Here is a 15,559-nt window from a genome sequence, read left to right as displayed (position 1 = left end):
GAATACAGACAGTTTGTTCAATAAATGGTGCTGGGAAAACTGGACCACCACATACAAAAAAATGAAACTAGACCGCTACCTCTCACCATGCACAAAAATCAACTCAAAATGGATAAGAGAACTGGACATAAGACCTGAAACCATAAAATATATAGAAGAAAATAGAGGTAAAACACTATAAGACATATATCACAATAACATCTTTAAAGACTCATCATCTAAAGCAAAGAAAGTCAAGGAATATATAAACACCTGTGATTACATTAAACTGAAAAGCTTCTGCACAGCACAAGAGACATTAACCAAAACAGAGACACTACTGATTGGGAAAAAATCTTTGTACTCCAGTCAACTGATAAGGGAGTGATCACAAAGATATACAAAAAACTCACATGACAAAATAAGCAATCCAGTCAAGAAATGGGCAGAAGAACTTAAAAGACATTTCTCCAAAGAGGAAATGCAAATGGGCAACAGGCATATGAAAAAATGTTCAACATCCTTTATAATCAGGGAAATGCAAAGTAAAACCACATTGAGATACCACCTTACACCAGTAAGGATGGCACATATCAAAAAAACAAGCAACAACAAATGTTGGCAAGATATCAAAAAGTTATCAATGGCACATATCAAAAAAACAAGCAACAACAAATGTGGTGAAAAAGGAACTCCCCTACATTGCTGGTGGGAGTGCAAACTGGTCCAACCACTATGGAAAGCTGTCTGGAGGTCCCTCAGTCTACTAAAAATGGAGCTACCATATGACCTGGCAATTCCACTACTAGAGATCTAAATAAAGGACACAAAAACACTGATTCAAAAGAATACCTGTACATCTATGTTTATTGCAGCACTATTTACAATAAGTAAAACCTGGAAACAACCCACATGCCCAAAAATAGATGACTGGATCAAGAAGATGTGGCATATAATACATAATGGAATATTATTCAGCAGTCAAAAAAGATAAACTCATGCCATTTGCAGCAACATGGTTGGAACTAGAAGGAATTATGCTCAGTGAAATAAGCCAGAAGGAAAAAGAAAATATTGGATGATTTTACTTAGAGCAGGAATATAGGGGAACCAAATAAGACATCAGTGTAAAAAAAAAAATAACAGTACAAAACACAACAAAGCAAAAATGGACAATTATAAATCCAAGACATCCTGCAGGGGAGGAGGAGGGAGAGGGATCAGAGGTAGGGAGGGAGGTGCACAGGGGGGCTGTGGTGATGGTGCATTGGTGAAGGAAACTCTATGGGGACTACACCTGAGGGGGAGGGGGGAGCAAATATTGTTTAAAAATGAACAATGATGTAAAAAAATAAAAAAACTAATATTAGGGCCTCCCCGGTGGTGCAGCGGTTGAGCCCTGGGTTGCGAAGCTGCCTGCAGCCTCTGCAGCGCCTGTTCAATCCCCGGCTGCACCACGGCCGCCGGAGGAGGGTCCCACATGGCATGCAGACCTCTCCTGCCGCCCGCTGCTCCCCTCAGCAGTGTACTTCGGTCCTTCTGCCTGCTCTGCTCCCCGCTCTGGCTCTGGCTCTGGTGAATTCTCTCACCCTCCCGTGCTTCTGACTGTACCTAGTGCTTGTATAAATAAATCTTAAAAAAAAAAAAAAAAAAAAGAAATCATTAAAAAAAAAACTTTAAAAAAAAAAAAACTAATATTAAAAAAAAAGATAATTAGTTTCCAAAGGGGTAGGAGAAAGGATTAAAGCTGCATTAAAAAAATATATACCTCCAAAAAAATAATATCAGATGTAGAAATAAGATAAACAAGAAAATAGGAGTTTGACCCCTTTGGATTTCTAATTTCAAAGGAAAAAAATCTAATATTAGAAGGTAGCTGATTTATTAACTTAAAACATCTAATTTCTTCAGCTCTTATGAAAGAAAATTTTAAAATCTTTTCCACTACAAAGTAATATTTGTTCAAAAATAAAATTACCAAAAAAAAATAATAATAAAATTACATATTATCATTATTTGTTTAGGCTAGAAGTAAAGTCATTATAAAACTTGCTGATAGACAGCAATTATATATAGATTTTAAAGAAATGGAGAAGGCATTTTCTCTCAAAGAAATGATAGTATTTTCACAAAACGCAAGAATCCAATCTAACATGTACATAAACAAGATAAGTTAAAATGTTAATTAGCAAATTACCTATATATAAAGATACAAAGTTTATCTTAAAATATAAAAATCATATAATAACAAAATTATAAATTGCATAATAATTCGCAATCACATAGCTTTACCTGATAACATCCACTTCCCCAGTCTGGGTAACTCAGCTTCCTCTCACACTTTTCCATAACAAATGCTGATTTCTGAATTAGACAAATGGAATGAGGTCCATATTTTTCAGCACCATAGTTTTTATACAGGTCTGCAGCAAACCAGAAAAGTTTTCTTAAAAATTGACTTCTGGACTCAAAGAACAAGAAATTGAAGCAATCTATTCTTATAATTAATAGTTGTTTCAAAAATAAAATTTGTTGGTCTCCCTGGTGGTGCAGGGGTTGAAGATAGCACTATCAAGACATCAGCAGCCACTACAGCACTAGTTTGATCCCAGCTGGCTAGGGAGCAACCCACCTGGTGTAGCAGACCTCTCCTGCCTCACACGCTGCTCCCCTCAGCAGTGTATTTCAGAGGATCTGCCTGTTCTGCTCCCCACTCTCTCTGGTGAATACTCTCAGCCCCCGCATCTCTGGCCTACACCCCAGTTCTTAGATACATAAATAAATAAATCTTTTAAAAAAATTTTGTTTAGGGCCTCCCTGGTGGTGTAGCAGTTGAGTGCTGGGCAGCGAAGCTGCCCACAGCCTCTGCAGCGCCGGTTCAATCCCCAGCTGCCGGCGAGGGTCCCACATGGCACACAGACCTCTCCTGTGCCACCCGCTGCTCCCCTCAGCAGTGTACTTCATCAGTCTGCCTGTTCTGCTCCCGCTCTGGCTCTGGTGAATTCTCTCACCCTCCCGCGCTTCTGACTGTACCCAGTGCTTGTATAAATAAATAAATAAATCTTTAAAAAAAAATTTTGTTTAATGGAAATTTTCAGCTAAAAAAAAACAAGAGAAATAGAAATCCAGAATCAAACTGTATTCTTAATAAAGGTATTAGTGGGAAAAATTATTATAGCAGCAGTAAGAGATAAATCTGGGTTTGTAGTTTTTGAGTTAAGATATATAAAGGAAATGGCACTAAGAATCACCTTCACTGATGGACTAAATAGGCGTCACCAGGGCCTCCCTGGTGGCGCAAGGGGTTAAGATGCAACCTATGAAGCTATTTGCAGCACTGCAGCATGAGTTCGATCTCTGACCAGGGAGCTACCCACATGGCACAGCAGACCTTTCCTGACTTGCCCGCTGCTCCCCTCAGCAGTGTATTTCAGTCAGTCTGCGTGTTGTGTTCCCCACTCTTTCTCTGGTGAATCCTCTCATCCTCCCACGCATCTGGCCTGTACCCGGGTTCTTATATGCATAAATAAATAAATCTTTAAAAAAAAAAAAGGCGAAATCTCGCCATCCATGACAATATGGATGGAACTTGAGGGGAGTAAGCTAACTGATATAAGATAGACACAAAAAAGATACATACTATATAATGTCATGCATATGTGCAATATAATGAAATAAAGCCAATAAAACAAAATGAAAACCCTCAGACTGACAACAGAATAGTTGAAGAGAGAACAGAGAGAAGAAAGTAGGTAGTAAGTGGAAAATGTAGAGGGATTTGATTAGATGGTGGTGGATGGTAACTAGATTTTTGGTGGTAGGTGTGAAGTGGTTGTGGTAGGTGGTAGGTGTGGTTGATGGTGAAGTGATAAACTTATACAGGTTGTAACCCAATATTACCACAACAAAAAAAAAAGATAAAAAATTAAATAAAATAAAAATGAAAGTGTTTTGCAAATAAAGTGTCACACAAATGTAAGCTATTACTAAAGTGGAATGTGTATGCATGTATGTACAAGTATATCTAATAGACAGCAATCCTTTCTATGTGCCATAGTTCGAAGCAATTTTATTCCATTAATTTATTTCTTACAACAGCTCTATGAGATAGGTATTATATTATTCCCTTGTACAGAAGAGGAAATGGCAGCACATATAAGTAACTTCTCACAGATGGATAACAATGGAACCACAATACAAACTCAGTCTGACTTTAGGATCTGTGGCCCTAAACACTCTTTTATATAGCTGATAGTTAATTTTAATACATAAATAACATTTCATTTCACTAGACTACTAACCTGGTTGGTTTTCCAATATTCTACAGTCTGAGCTCCGTTGATATTCACCACTTAACTGCCAACTGAATTCCTGATTGAAAGGGCAATAGTCAGCAATTTCTACTGAGCCACCATAATAAGGCAAATCTTCTGCAGGTATTCCACTGAGTTCATCAAAGTACTAAAAAAAAATTATTGGGAAGACATACGAATAAGAAACGTTCTGCATAATCAAAGCAAAGTCCACAGTTTACAGTAATCCTCTACTGCTGTATAACACAAAGAAGATAATAACCTACTTTTCTTTATATATTATATATCACAAAGATAATAATATAACATTTGAGGGGTATTTTGAGTTTGTGGTTGCTATTAGAAATAAGGTAATCTAGTAAATTAGTCTAAGTTATTTATTAGATGACAAAATTTGACTAATGTTTTAAAACAATGAGTAGAAGGAGCTTTAGGAGTTGAGAAAACACAAAACTGATGCATAAAATTAAGTTATCTGATTCAAGTGGTTTTTTGTTTGTTTGTTTGCTTGTTTTAAGATTTATTTATTTATGCAAGCACTGGGTACAGTCAGAAGCGCGGGAGGGTGAGAGAATTCACCAGAGCCAGAGCAGGGAGCAGAGCAGGCAGAAGGACCGAAATACACTGCTGAGGGGAGCAGCGCGCAGCAGGAGAGGTCTGCACGCCATGTGGGACCCTCCTCCGGTGGCCGGGGAGCAGCTAGGGATCGAACCAGCACTGCAGAGGCTGCGGGCAGCTTTGCAACCCAGCACTCAACCGCTGCGCCACCGGGGAGGCCCTCTGATTCAAGTGTTTTTAGGAGATAATTTATCCATTGCTTTGACAAACCTGAAAAAATAAAACTGAGAAAATGAATGAGAGCATATCTATAAAATACTTGGAATACCAAAAGAACAGATATATTTCAAAGATTTCACATTTTACTCCAATTCACTGATTTCTAATACTGTATGTGGAAATATAGTTGACATCTTTTGGTGTCTGAAGGACTCAGTCTGGTCAGCAACAATTTTAAATTTGCTTCTAAGATATTTCTCTCTAAAGACTTTTTATAATTGGCAGGCAAGCTGAGGCTTTTTAGAGATAATCTTGGCAACAAAACACGTCAGGCAACTCAGAGATTCACACTGAACATATATGACCATTTCCTTTACTTTTCAGGTACCATTAGTGAAACCCGTTCTAAAGCAAAACTTCCAAGTCTTCTAGTTAACTGAATTAGAGCACCTAAATTATTTCTTTAAAGAAGCATCTTTTGTGGGTAAATCAGAAGAAATTAAAGGCAAAGATGTTAGAAATATAACAGGGTGGTCCCCAAGAAACGGGGAGGTTACAGGTTCCCTGCCCCACCCAAGGAAGGGTAAAGCTGAGCAGGGAGGAGAAGCTGGAGGGGAAACTGGGGAAGGAAGGAAGCAGGATGGAGAGTAAGGAGACCTGGAGGAGGCGTGTGGAGCAGAGAGACATGTGAAGAAGCTGCACTTGCTTTTTGGTCCTGGACTGGTTGAAACAGATGTGGGTGAGAGACCCGTGGTGAGGTTAACAATGGCAGCATTAATCTTGATTTTAATTTTGCTCTTTTCTTCCCAGATTTGTCTAGCTGTTTCTGACATTTTTCTATGGGTCCCCCTGAAAGGTACTTTAGACTTGTGGCAGGCTTCTGGGCCTCAGTGGCCCTGCTTTCAGCCAACCCTGTTTGGCTGAACATTTACCCACAAGGGAATGGGTAACTTTGGGTGCTTGATTTGGAAACTCTAATCTTTCCCTTTTTTGTATTGCACACTAATTGTATTAAAGTTCCCTTCCATTAAAGGTCTTATATGTTTTGTCCTGATGCGGCAGATGGCAGAATCTATTTAGAGGGGGCAGGTTTGGGGGTTTTGGGGTGCCCCTCTCCCTACCTTGTAACAGAAACACTTAGAAAGAAAATTCAAATTAAAAATACATAAAAACAAATATCCCAAATACCTTTCACCATTACTACAAGGCATTGCAAGGTATTAACTATCAATTAGTATACTGGTTATATCAAAATGGAGGGGTTCTTCCAGTATTTTCCCCCTAACTTATAAAAAAAAAACAAATGGAGCCTTACAAATTGAAAAAGTCAAAGAGAATTCACTCTCTTGATTCAAAATAGAGAATTAAAAAATTAATTCCTAAAACTATGCCCAAAACAAGGGTTACCTGGTACTCTTCAGGTAAAGGTTTCGGAAACTTCTGCAAATTACACACTGCAACAGCTCTCTGGTCCTGTCTGCAAGTTAACTGCAGTGGATTACTTCTAAGCATGTCACAGAAAGGGCTCAGCATCTGCATCCTGTACAAAAAGGTAAGTACCATGGTATTAAACCCTAAAGAAAACATTGTAAGTCTCTTCCAGAACTTTGTCATTTTCATCATAATTTCAATATATTTTAACAACTTAAAACTAATTACTGAATCAGGTTATATACTTATTTTTCAAAGTGTAAAAGGAAATGTAGATGTGAAAGATTAATGCTAAATTCATTATAACACAATGTCAATTATTAATAAAATACTATTTATCTTTCTCCACTTTCGTCAGTAAAATGGGCGCTGCAAAATTTTTTTTTAATTTTTTTTTAAAGAGGCATGTATTTTTATTTATTTATTATTTGTTTGTTTGTTTATTTATACATGCACTGGGTACAGTCAGAAACGCGGGAGGGTGAGAGAATTCACCAGAGCCAGAGCGGGGAGCAGAGCAGGCAGAAGGACCGAAGTACACTGCTGAGGGGAGCAGCGGGCGGCAGGAGAGGTCTGCGCGCCATGTGGGACCCTCCTCTGGTGGCCGGGGAGCAGCCGGGGATCGAATCGGCGCCGCAGAGGCTGCGAGCAGCTTCGCAACCCAGCGCTCAACCGCTGTGCCACCGGGGAGGCCCCAAACCTCTTTTTTTTAATGACAAATAATGAAATTCCACATCTTGTGTAAAAACACAAATCTTCATCATTAACAAATGGAGTCTCAGGAAGAGATGGAGATAATATTCTTCTCTGTTCTGCAGCTACAAAGAATGACATTTTCCTCTATGCTATAATCTAGTTCATATAATCTTGTTTGACAGTTCATTAAACTAAAAACATTCACAGGACAACCTTGTTTAACTGCACCAAATGAGAAGTGTGTTAATAGTCTGAATTGTAACAACTCATTCTGTTTTCTCTTAAATCTATTCTTGGAAGTATAATTTGGGAAGGGGGATCCTGCAATTCTCTGAAGATATTAGAATCTGTTGCACCACATATAAAAATAACCTTCAATAGGATTATGCTCAGTGCAGTAAGTTGCAAAGAAAAAGAAAAATCATCAGATGGTTTTACTTATAGGAGGAATACAGGGGAACCAAACAAGGGATCAGGAAAAAACCCAAAAACAAAACTAGCAGACAAAAGATAAATTGGAGCTATTCAGCAGGGGAGGGGAAGGTGAGGGATTCAGAACAGAGGAGAGAAGAGCATAAGAGACCATTGTGATGGTTCAAGGATGACTTGGTGGTGGGAATTCTATGGTGATTACACCTGAGAGGAACGACGATGTTAAAAAAAAAAACAAAAACCTTCAAGAACATCTATAGTTGTGATCAGCCATGTTAATAATTGTATTACAATTATATTAATGTCACAAGAGAAATATTATAAATGAAATTTCAGTATTCCTAAACAATATAAATTTTATTAAGACTGATATCCAAAATGTAATGGGATTACTGGCGTTTTCCTTCTCTCACATGTCACCAAAGAGGATATATAGACAGTAAATAAGCACATGAGCTGATGTTCAACATCATTAACCAATAGGGAAAAGCAAACCACAATAAACTATCACTAGCTCTCTTTCAGAATAGCTAAAATAAAATAGAGATACTTTAGGCTCTGGATAAAGACAAAATCAAAATACATTATATTATCAAAGACAATAGGAGGAAATGAATTCTTACTTTTGTTTCTGTTGATCCATCCAGAATTTACAGCTCTTCCTGACAAAGTCACAGCCCATGCCTCGGCCCCAGTCTAACTTCTCAGCCATGCTGTAATTAGCTTTATACCAGCTGTGGAAATAATTCAAAGAGCTTTTTATTACTGTCTTTTTAAAAAACAACCCAGCATAACCAATTACAAATCTCAACATGAGCACTAGGAGCTCAAAAAGGACTGTGGTGAGCACCTCCACAGATGAGAAGGCTGCCCAGGGACTGCTGCCTGGGATCACTGCCCTGGAGCAGTGGAAACTTCAGCCTCACAGTGAGGGTACTTCCATATTTGGAAAAAAAACCCAAAACCAACTTTTCCTGGTAAAGTTGAAAGATGACAGGATACAGAATCGAAACTAAGGTGTAAGTCAAGGGCCCAAAGCAGCAATAAGGCTCAAAGCAGCAGGAAGAAAATAAGAGAAAAAGAAAAGGAAGTAGGGCCTCCCTGGTGGCGCCGGGGTTAAGTCTCTGCACTATCAAGCTAGTGCCAGTCACTGCAGCATGAGTTCAATCCCTGGCCAGGGAGCTAACTAACCCATGTGGCACAGCAGACCTCTCCTGTCTTGTCCGCTGCTCCCCTCAGGAATGTATTTCAGTAGATCTGCCTGTTCTGCTCCCTACTCTGTCTCTGCTGAACCCTTTCATCCCCATCCCCTGCACCTCTGGCTCACACTCCAGTTCTTGTACACACAAATAAATAAAATAAATAAAGAGAGCAAGAAAAAGAAAAGGGAGCAAATGGAGTAGACTCAGGAGTAAATAGTGAAATGACTGATCAGCTAACCTATGCCTAATCTGATTCAGTGGCCCTACCTTTTTGCTTCTTAGTGATATTCCATCAATACAAGTTCTGCTTATGACTATATATTACTATCTTATAATAAGACAAATGAATATGATGTCCAATACTTACAAAAGTTCTAATAACAGGAAAAAAATTGATCTAGTCTCCTGACCATTTTAATCAAAGGTGAAATCCTACTTTTATTAGTTTTACTTTTTTATTCTAAATAGCAAGATCAGTTTACAAAAGTTATAAAAGTATACAAAAAGAGTTTCTTACCTGTTTGTGTTATATTGTCTCTTTAGCATAACAAAACAAGTAAAAACATAGGTTCAAAGCTAGAGGAGTGATAATATCATCCACTTAACTAGCCACCTTTTCACAAAATAAAAAAAAAAAAGAAACAAGTGATACAGCATTTTCCAAAAATCTCCCTTTTTAAAGAACAGAACTTTCTTACTCAGAAGTTCTGAAGAAAAGAATCTCAGCACTACAATGCCAAAACACTCCAACCGAGTTAATTAGCTGACTTGGTATCACAGCAGGTCAAGTAGTGCTGAGAGTAATAGGTTCCCTATCTTGGACACTGGAATAATTTTAGCAGTGTCTAGGTCAGGAAGTCCTTCTCCCTATGCATAAAATACAAAAAAATTAGATAGCATATCTAATATAGCTGTTGAGTCCAGGACATAGTATCAGACATAGTATCAGCACTGTGTCACTCAATCACCAGCAAGACATATAACCTACATTTGAGACATATAACCTACATTTCTTGAAATCTTGATAACTTTTCTTTGCAGCTCTTCCTGTACTATCAGTCAATATATAAACACTTATATATTAGGCACTTGATTTCTTAGCATATTAGAGGATTGTGAAATCAATTTAGTGGATCTTAACACATCTTTTAAAATCAGTAAAATAGAAAAAGAGGATTGCATTGTATGCAGCAAGGATAAAATTGTTTCATGAGACTTTGGTTCAGTTTTATTTATTAAAAAAAGGGAAAGATTAAAGTTTCCAAAGCAAGCACCCAAAGTTACCCATTCCCTTGTGCGTAAATGTTCAGCCGAACAGGGGTGGCTGAAAGCAGGGCCACTGAGGCCCAGAAGCCTGCCACAAGTCTAAAGTACCTTTCAGTGGGGACCCATAGAAAAATGTCAGAAACAGCTAGACAAGTCTGGGAGGAAAAGAGCAAAATCAAAATCAAGATCAACGCTGCCACTGTTAACCTCACCACGGGACACTATCAAGGAAATAAGGGCACTACACATCCCACAGCAGCATGCACTGTTGGTAGCAACAAACAGTGTCCAGGGCCTCCCTGGTGGTACAGCGGGTTGAGTGCCGCGCTGTGCAGCTGTCCGCAGCTTCTGCAGCGCCGGTTCGATTCCAGGCCGGCCAGGGAGATCCCCACATTGTGTGGCAGACCTCTCCTGCCTCGCCCACTGCTCCCCTCAACAGTGTCTTTGGTCCATCTGCCTGTTCTGCTCCTGTCTCTGGTGAATTCTCACCCTCCCATGACTCTGGCCTGTACCCCAGCTCTTGTATAAATGGATGAATCTTTAAAAACAAACAAACACACACACACACACACACACACACACACACAGTGTTCAGATTGTGGTCTCTCAAAACCATTCTCCCTTAAAGGAAGTGGTGCTGGGCCTCCCTGGTGGTGCAAAGGTCTCAGCACTATGAAACTATCAGGCCAGGGAGCTAACCCATCATGGCGCAGCAGACCTCTCCTGTCTCGCCCATTGCTCCCCTCAGCAGTATATTTCAGTCAGTCTGCCTTTTATGCTCTCCACTCTGTCTCTGATGAATCCTCTCACCACCTCCCTGCACCTCTGGCCTATACTGCAGCTCTTGCATGCATGCATAAATATAAATAAATCTTTAAAAAAAAAAAGGAAGTGGTGCTCCTTAAAAAATTGATGGAGGCCAAGATTTAGGATCTGCCTGGCACATCTTGCCACACAGAGGGCTCTGGAGCCAACAAGTAAAATAATACCTATTTGAGTGACTTACAGTTTTCCTACTGCTTTACCAGAAATTTCTACTGCTTTAAAAACCAGGAATATAAACATCACAACACATTTTTAATTAAAATTGATAGTAGCATGGTTTCTACTTATTAGAAAATAAATCTCATAATGCCAGGGATTTGGTCCTGTTTATTATATATCCCAGAGACCCAAACATTTATTATATAAATGAAGATGGTAAGGTAATGGATAAATGCACAAAATTCAAAGAATATATTTTACTTTAATATAAAGTGTCAGTATTTTCTTAAGTTAATATCCATTAAATCTTAATATTCATTTCATCTTAATAAACAATATAATCTCACAGCTATCTTACCCAGTGTCCTCCATTAATGCCAGAGTGATTCGAGAGAGGACTCGGTTCTGGGTGTGAGAGCCAGTCATTGCTTCATTCTGAAAATCACCAACAGATTTTAATTGTTAGACTGGACTAGTTGCAACTCCCAATAATTTGTTATTCTTTTGATGCATATTTAAAGTGTTTGAAGTGTGAAAACCTGGCAAAATAATTTATTTAAATATGGTAACTAGCAGAAAGTGAATCCAAGAAGGCATCAGAGGAAATTCCTTGCTTCCTTTCCCAGAGGATCATGTAGGTTAACCAGTGGGGTGTCCCATTGCTTGGGGAGAAACAAGAACAACTAACTCTTGGACATCAAAGATCAGGTAGATTGTGCCCAAATGAACACAGAGATACATACTTCAGTGAACAAGAGATTTATGATTTAAAGATTCTGAAATTGTCTATGTTGTGTGGTATATCTCAGCTAAATAGAGTATTCAATTAACTAGAACATTCATTCCCTTTCATTATAAACAAGTTTTTCTATTAGAGTAGCAACTGCTGTATCTTTTATTTGTATGTCATTAAAATTCACAAATGTTAAAAAAAATGATGAACAAACTAAGCCTCTTTTTTTAAAACGATAAGACATTAAAGTGAAATGTATTTTCTGCCTCAAATGTATACATTTACACAATTCTCTACTGAAACGGTAAAAAACTGACATTTAGAACTCTGTTGAAAATGAAGATACATATATAGGGAAACAAAAATTTTTATAAAGTATTACACCCTCTAGACAATACAAATTTGAGTAGCTGAGACAAATGGCCAGGTAATTCTGAGGGGAGCGAGACAGGTAATACTAAAGCCATTTGTATAAGAGGAATGGTGAGGAGCAACCTCCAAGCCAGTTGATAGCACTCCTAACCAACTCAGTGGTAGAAGGTGGAGTTTTCCTGACCCCACCCCTGACTAGGGGTTGATAAAAAACAGGAGTGGAGCGGAGATCTTGGCAGTTCAACTGCTAGGGCTTTTGGGTAGTTAAAACGCCGTTAAGGCTATTGGCAGTTAAATCACTAGAGCTTTGGCAGCTAAGCCGCTCGTGAGAAGAGGTATCTATGGGGAAGCCACCAACTTGCCACATGGTCTCTGCTCAGCAGACACTAATGCAGGATAGATGGCATCTGACCAAGTGCCATTCTATTCTGTGTCTCTCTCACTCAGTTTTCACTTTTCTTACTCATAATGTAAATAAATCTCCAAGTGTCTGCTTTTGGGTTGTGTTCTACATTCTTAAGTGCAGTTAAGGAGCCACCAGCTGGGTCAATCTGCTTCCCCTGGGTTTGTTGTTTCAATACTAGACTGAATTAAATAGAAAATGCTCTCATACACCTTGGTAACCACAGAAATATATACTAATTATACAAAACAAGTATGATAGAAACATAAGATTAAATAATTTGGATAAAGGGACTAAAATACCACCAAAGTCTACTATCTACCCCATTTTTAAATTCATCACATAAAATTCCTACCAGGAGGTTACCTAATTTTCTGCCTTTTAAGGAAGCACAGTCCGTGTTTGGGCAGCTCTAATTATTCTTCAAATCTTTATGCTGAACAATGGATGGTCATCTCAAGTACCTTAATGCCATCTTTTAAAAAAAAAATTGTTCCAGGACATAGAGTTGTTATCAGAGGAAGGAGGATTCAATGAAATTGCTGGAGGTAAGAAAAATAAAAAATACAACTCCCAGTGTCAGTGGGTGATGTTCCAGACTCCACCCCCTGATATATTATGCTGGGCCTGATGGGAGATAGGTGTGGGGCTGGTGCAGGCAACTGAACTGCTTGTGAGGTGGGGTGTCAGTAGAGAAGCCACCATCTGGTAATGTGTGGCTTCAGCCTGGATCCTGGTCTCTGCTTAGTGGAGGATATCTGGTAGCACAGATAGCATCTGACCATGTGCCAGTCAATATTTTTTTTCCTTTTTTCCTCCCTCTCCATTCTCTCTTTACTTCACTCGCTGTATATAAAAAAAAAAACTTTTTTGTTTCTCTCCACATGTCTGCTTTTAGACTGTGTCCTCCATAATTAAGTGTGTATACCCTTTGATCCAGAATTCTACTTCTGGGCATTTACCTTTTCTCTTTCTGTGTAAGCAAATATCACCACCATAAGTTACCTTTCTAGTTCTGTTCCCCTGGAAGCCTAATAAAGATGTCAACCATTGTTACCAGGTAACAGTACTTAAGGAAAAAAAGACCTCCTGATGTGACTCTTGACTTGAAATTACTGTAAATGAACATGTTCACCTGTTGCTAAGTCACAGTTTGAAACTACTCGGTGTGCAGTGACTCTTTTGGGTATATCCTTACAGGAATATGGAAATTATACATATGGACCTGTCTAAAAAAAGGTATTTGATCACATTTGGGACATGGTATTTCTCAGCCAGGTTGATTCTTGCACCCATCTGTTGTGGTCTTGAACTCCTGTATAGCAGCTAGAGAGAGAGGGTAAGAGGCACACATGAGAGGTTAAGGAAAGCACAAGGGGAATAGCTGTCTCTGCCTGCTGCACTTTTCTTTCTGGTATCTTTCTAAGTGTAAGCTAATTTAATGTGGCCTTATTTGGGTGTGATGAGTTTGACTGCTTAATTGAAGCTAAGAACACCCACTCGAACACCACTTTTGGAAACCACTGCAGATATCAGGGCCTCCTCGGTGGCGCAGCAGTTGAGCGCTGGGCTGAGAAGCTACCCACAGCCTCTGCAGCGCTGGTTCGATCCCCGGCTGCCGACGAGGGTCCCACATGGCACACAGACCTCTCCTGCCGCACCCGCTGCTCCCCTCAGCAGTGTATTTCGTCAGTCTGCCTGTTCTGTCCCCTGCTCTGGCTCTGGTGAATTCTCTCACCTTCCCACGCTCTGACTGTACCCAGTGCTTGTATAAATAAATAAATAAATCTTTAAAAAAAAGAAAGATGAATTTTTTCATCATAATATTTTTTAAATAGGGCCTCCCCGGTGGCGCAGCGGTTGAGCGCTGGGTTGTGAAGCTGCCCACAGCCTCTGCAGCGCCGGTTCGATCCCCGGCTGCTCCCAGGTCACCGGAGGAGGGTCCCGCATGGCTCGCAGACCTCTCCTGCTGCCCGCTGCTCCCCTCAGCAGTGTACCTCAGTCCTTCTGCCTGCTCTGCTCCCCGCTCTGGCTCTGGTGAATTCTCTCACCCTCCCGTGCTTCTGACTGTACCCAGTGCTTGTATAAATCAATCAATCAATCAATCAATCTTGTATAAATAAATAAATAAATCTTTAAAAAATATATATATTTTTTAAATAAAAAATTAAGACATAGCTACTCATTAATACAGGGCTGTTAAGTTACAACCAAATAATACTATGCAGCTGTTAGAAAACTAGCAGATCTAAATATAAACAGTCAGGCTCCCAGGGGGTGCAGAGGGTTGAACACTGCACTATGAAGTAATCCGCAGCATCTGCAGCATGAGTTTGATCTCTGGTGGGCCAGGGAGAAACCACATGGTGAGGCAGACCTCTCCTGTCTTGCCCGCTGCTCCCCTCAGCAGTGTATTTCAGTCAGTGTGCCTGTTCTGTTCCCCACTCTGTCTGGTGAATCCTCTCACCCCCCCCCCACATCTCTGGCCTGTACCCAAGCTCTTGTATGCATAAATAAATCTTTAAAAAAACAAACAAACAAAAAAATATAACGTCTTTTCTGCCAAAGTGCATGTTTTTGTAATATAAATGAGCTCATGTGAGAGACTGGTAAATAAAGAAATGACATCAGTATAATGTGAAATTAAATTTGTTCAGAATGATTTTCCCCTGAATTTTAATAATTTGTGTAATGGATCATAATTGCTAACTATAAAGTACAGTAAGACAGTTAAGTACATTAAAGAGAAGAATGCTAATCACACGATGCCAATTCACTCCATGTTTTCCCCATTAGTTCAGGACAGTAAGTGGAAGTGCTTATTGCATGGTTCTCTCTAATCTTTGTATATTTCACTCTCATTCTTTATGCAGATTTACATATTCCTCTCCAGCCGCCAATGTTTTTTGTTGTTGCTTAGGGTAAAGAAATACTAAATATAGCAGTTTTTTTATTGAATAACATTTTAAAC

The 15,559-nt window shown here is 39.3% G+C and overlaps 1 protein-coding gene across 6 annotated transcripts in view; it reads right to left on the bottom strand.

The window, feature by feature from the left end:
* The window catches only part of LMLN (leishmanolysin like peptidase), a 75,370-nt gene that overhangs the window by 28,908 nt on the left and 30,903 nt on the right, over window positions 1-15,559 (bottom strand). For all 6 annotated transcript variants that reach the window (XR_008553850.1, XR_008553852.1, XR_008553851.1 and 3 more), the window contains exons 11-15: window positions 11,439-11,515; window positions 8,252-8,362; window positions 6,477-6,609; window positions 4,281-4,440; window positions 2,272-2,402 (exon numbers count right to left, since the gene is read on the bottom strand). Coding sequence is in view for 1 of the 6 variants with exons in the window: in XM_037525394.2 (XP_037381291.1) it covers window positions 2,272-2,402; window positions 4,281-4,440; window positions 6,477-6,609; window positions 8,252-8,362; window positions 11,439-11,515 (612 nt within the window). In the remaining 5 variants the exon portion in view is untranslated. The remainder of the gene's footprint in view (window positions 1-2,271; window positions 2,403-4,280; window positions 4,441-6,476; window positions 6,610-8,251; window positions 8,363-11,438; window positions 11,516-15,559) is intronic.

Source organism: Talpa occidentalis, unplaced genomic scaffold (assembly GCF_014898055.3).
Source record: "Talpa occidentalis isolate TD23 unplaced genomic scaffold, MPIMG_talOcc4v2.1 talOcc4.4, whole genome shotgun sequence".
NCBI classification, from domain to species: Eukaryota; Metazoa; Chordata; class Mammalia; order Eulipotyphla; family Talpidae; genus Talpa; species Talpa occidentalis.
This window is presented reverse-complemented; position numbering and strand designations above follow the sequence as displayed.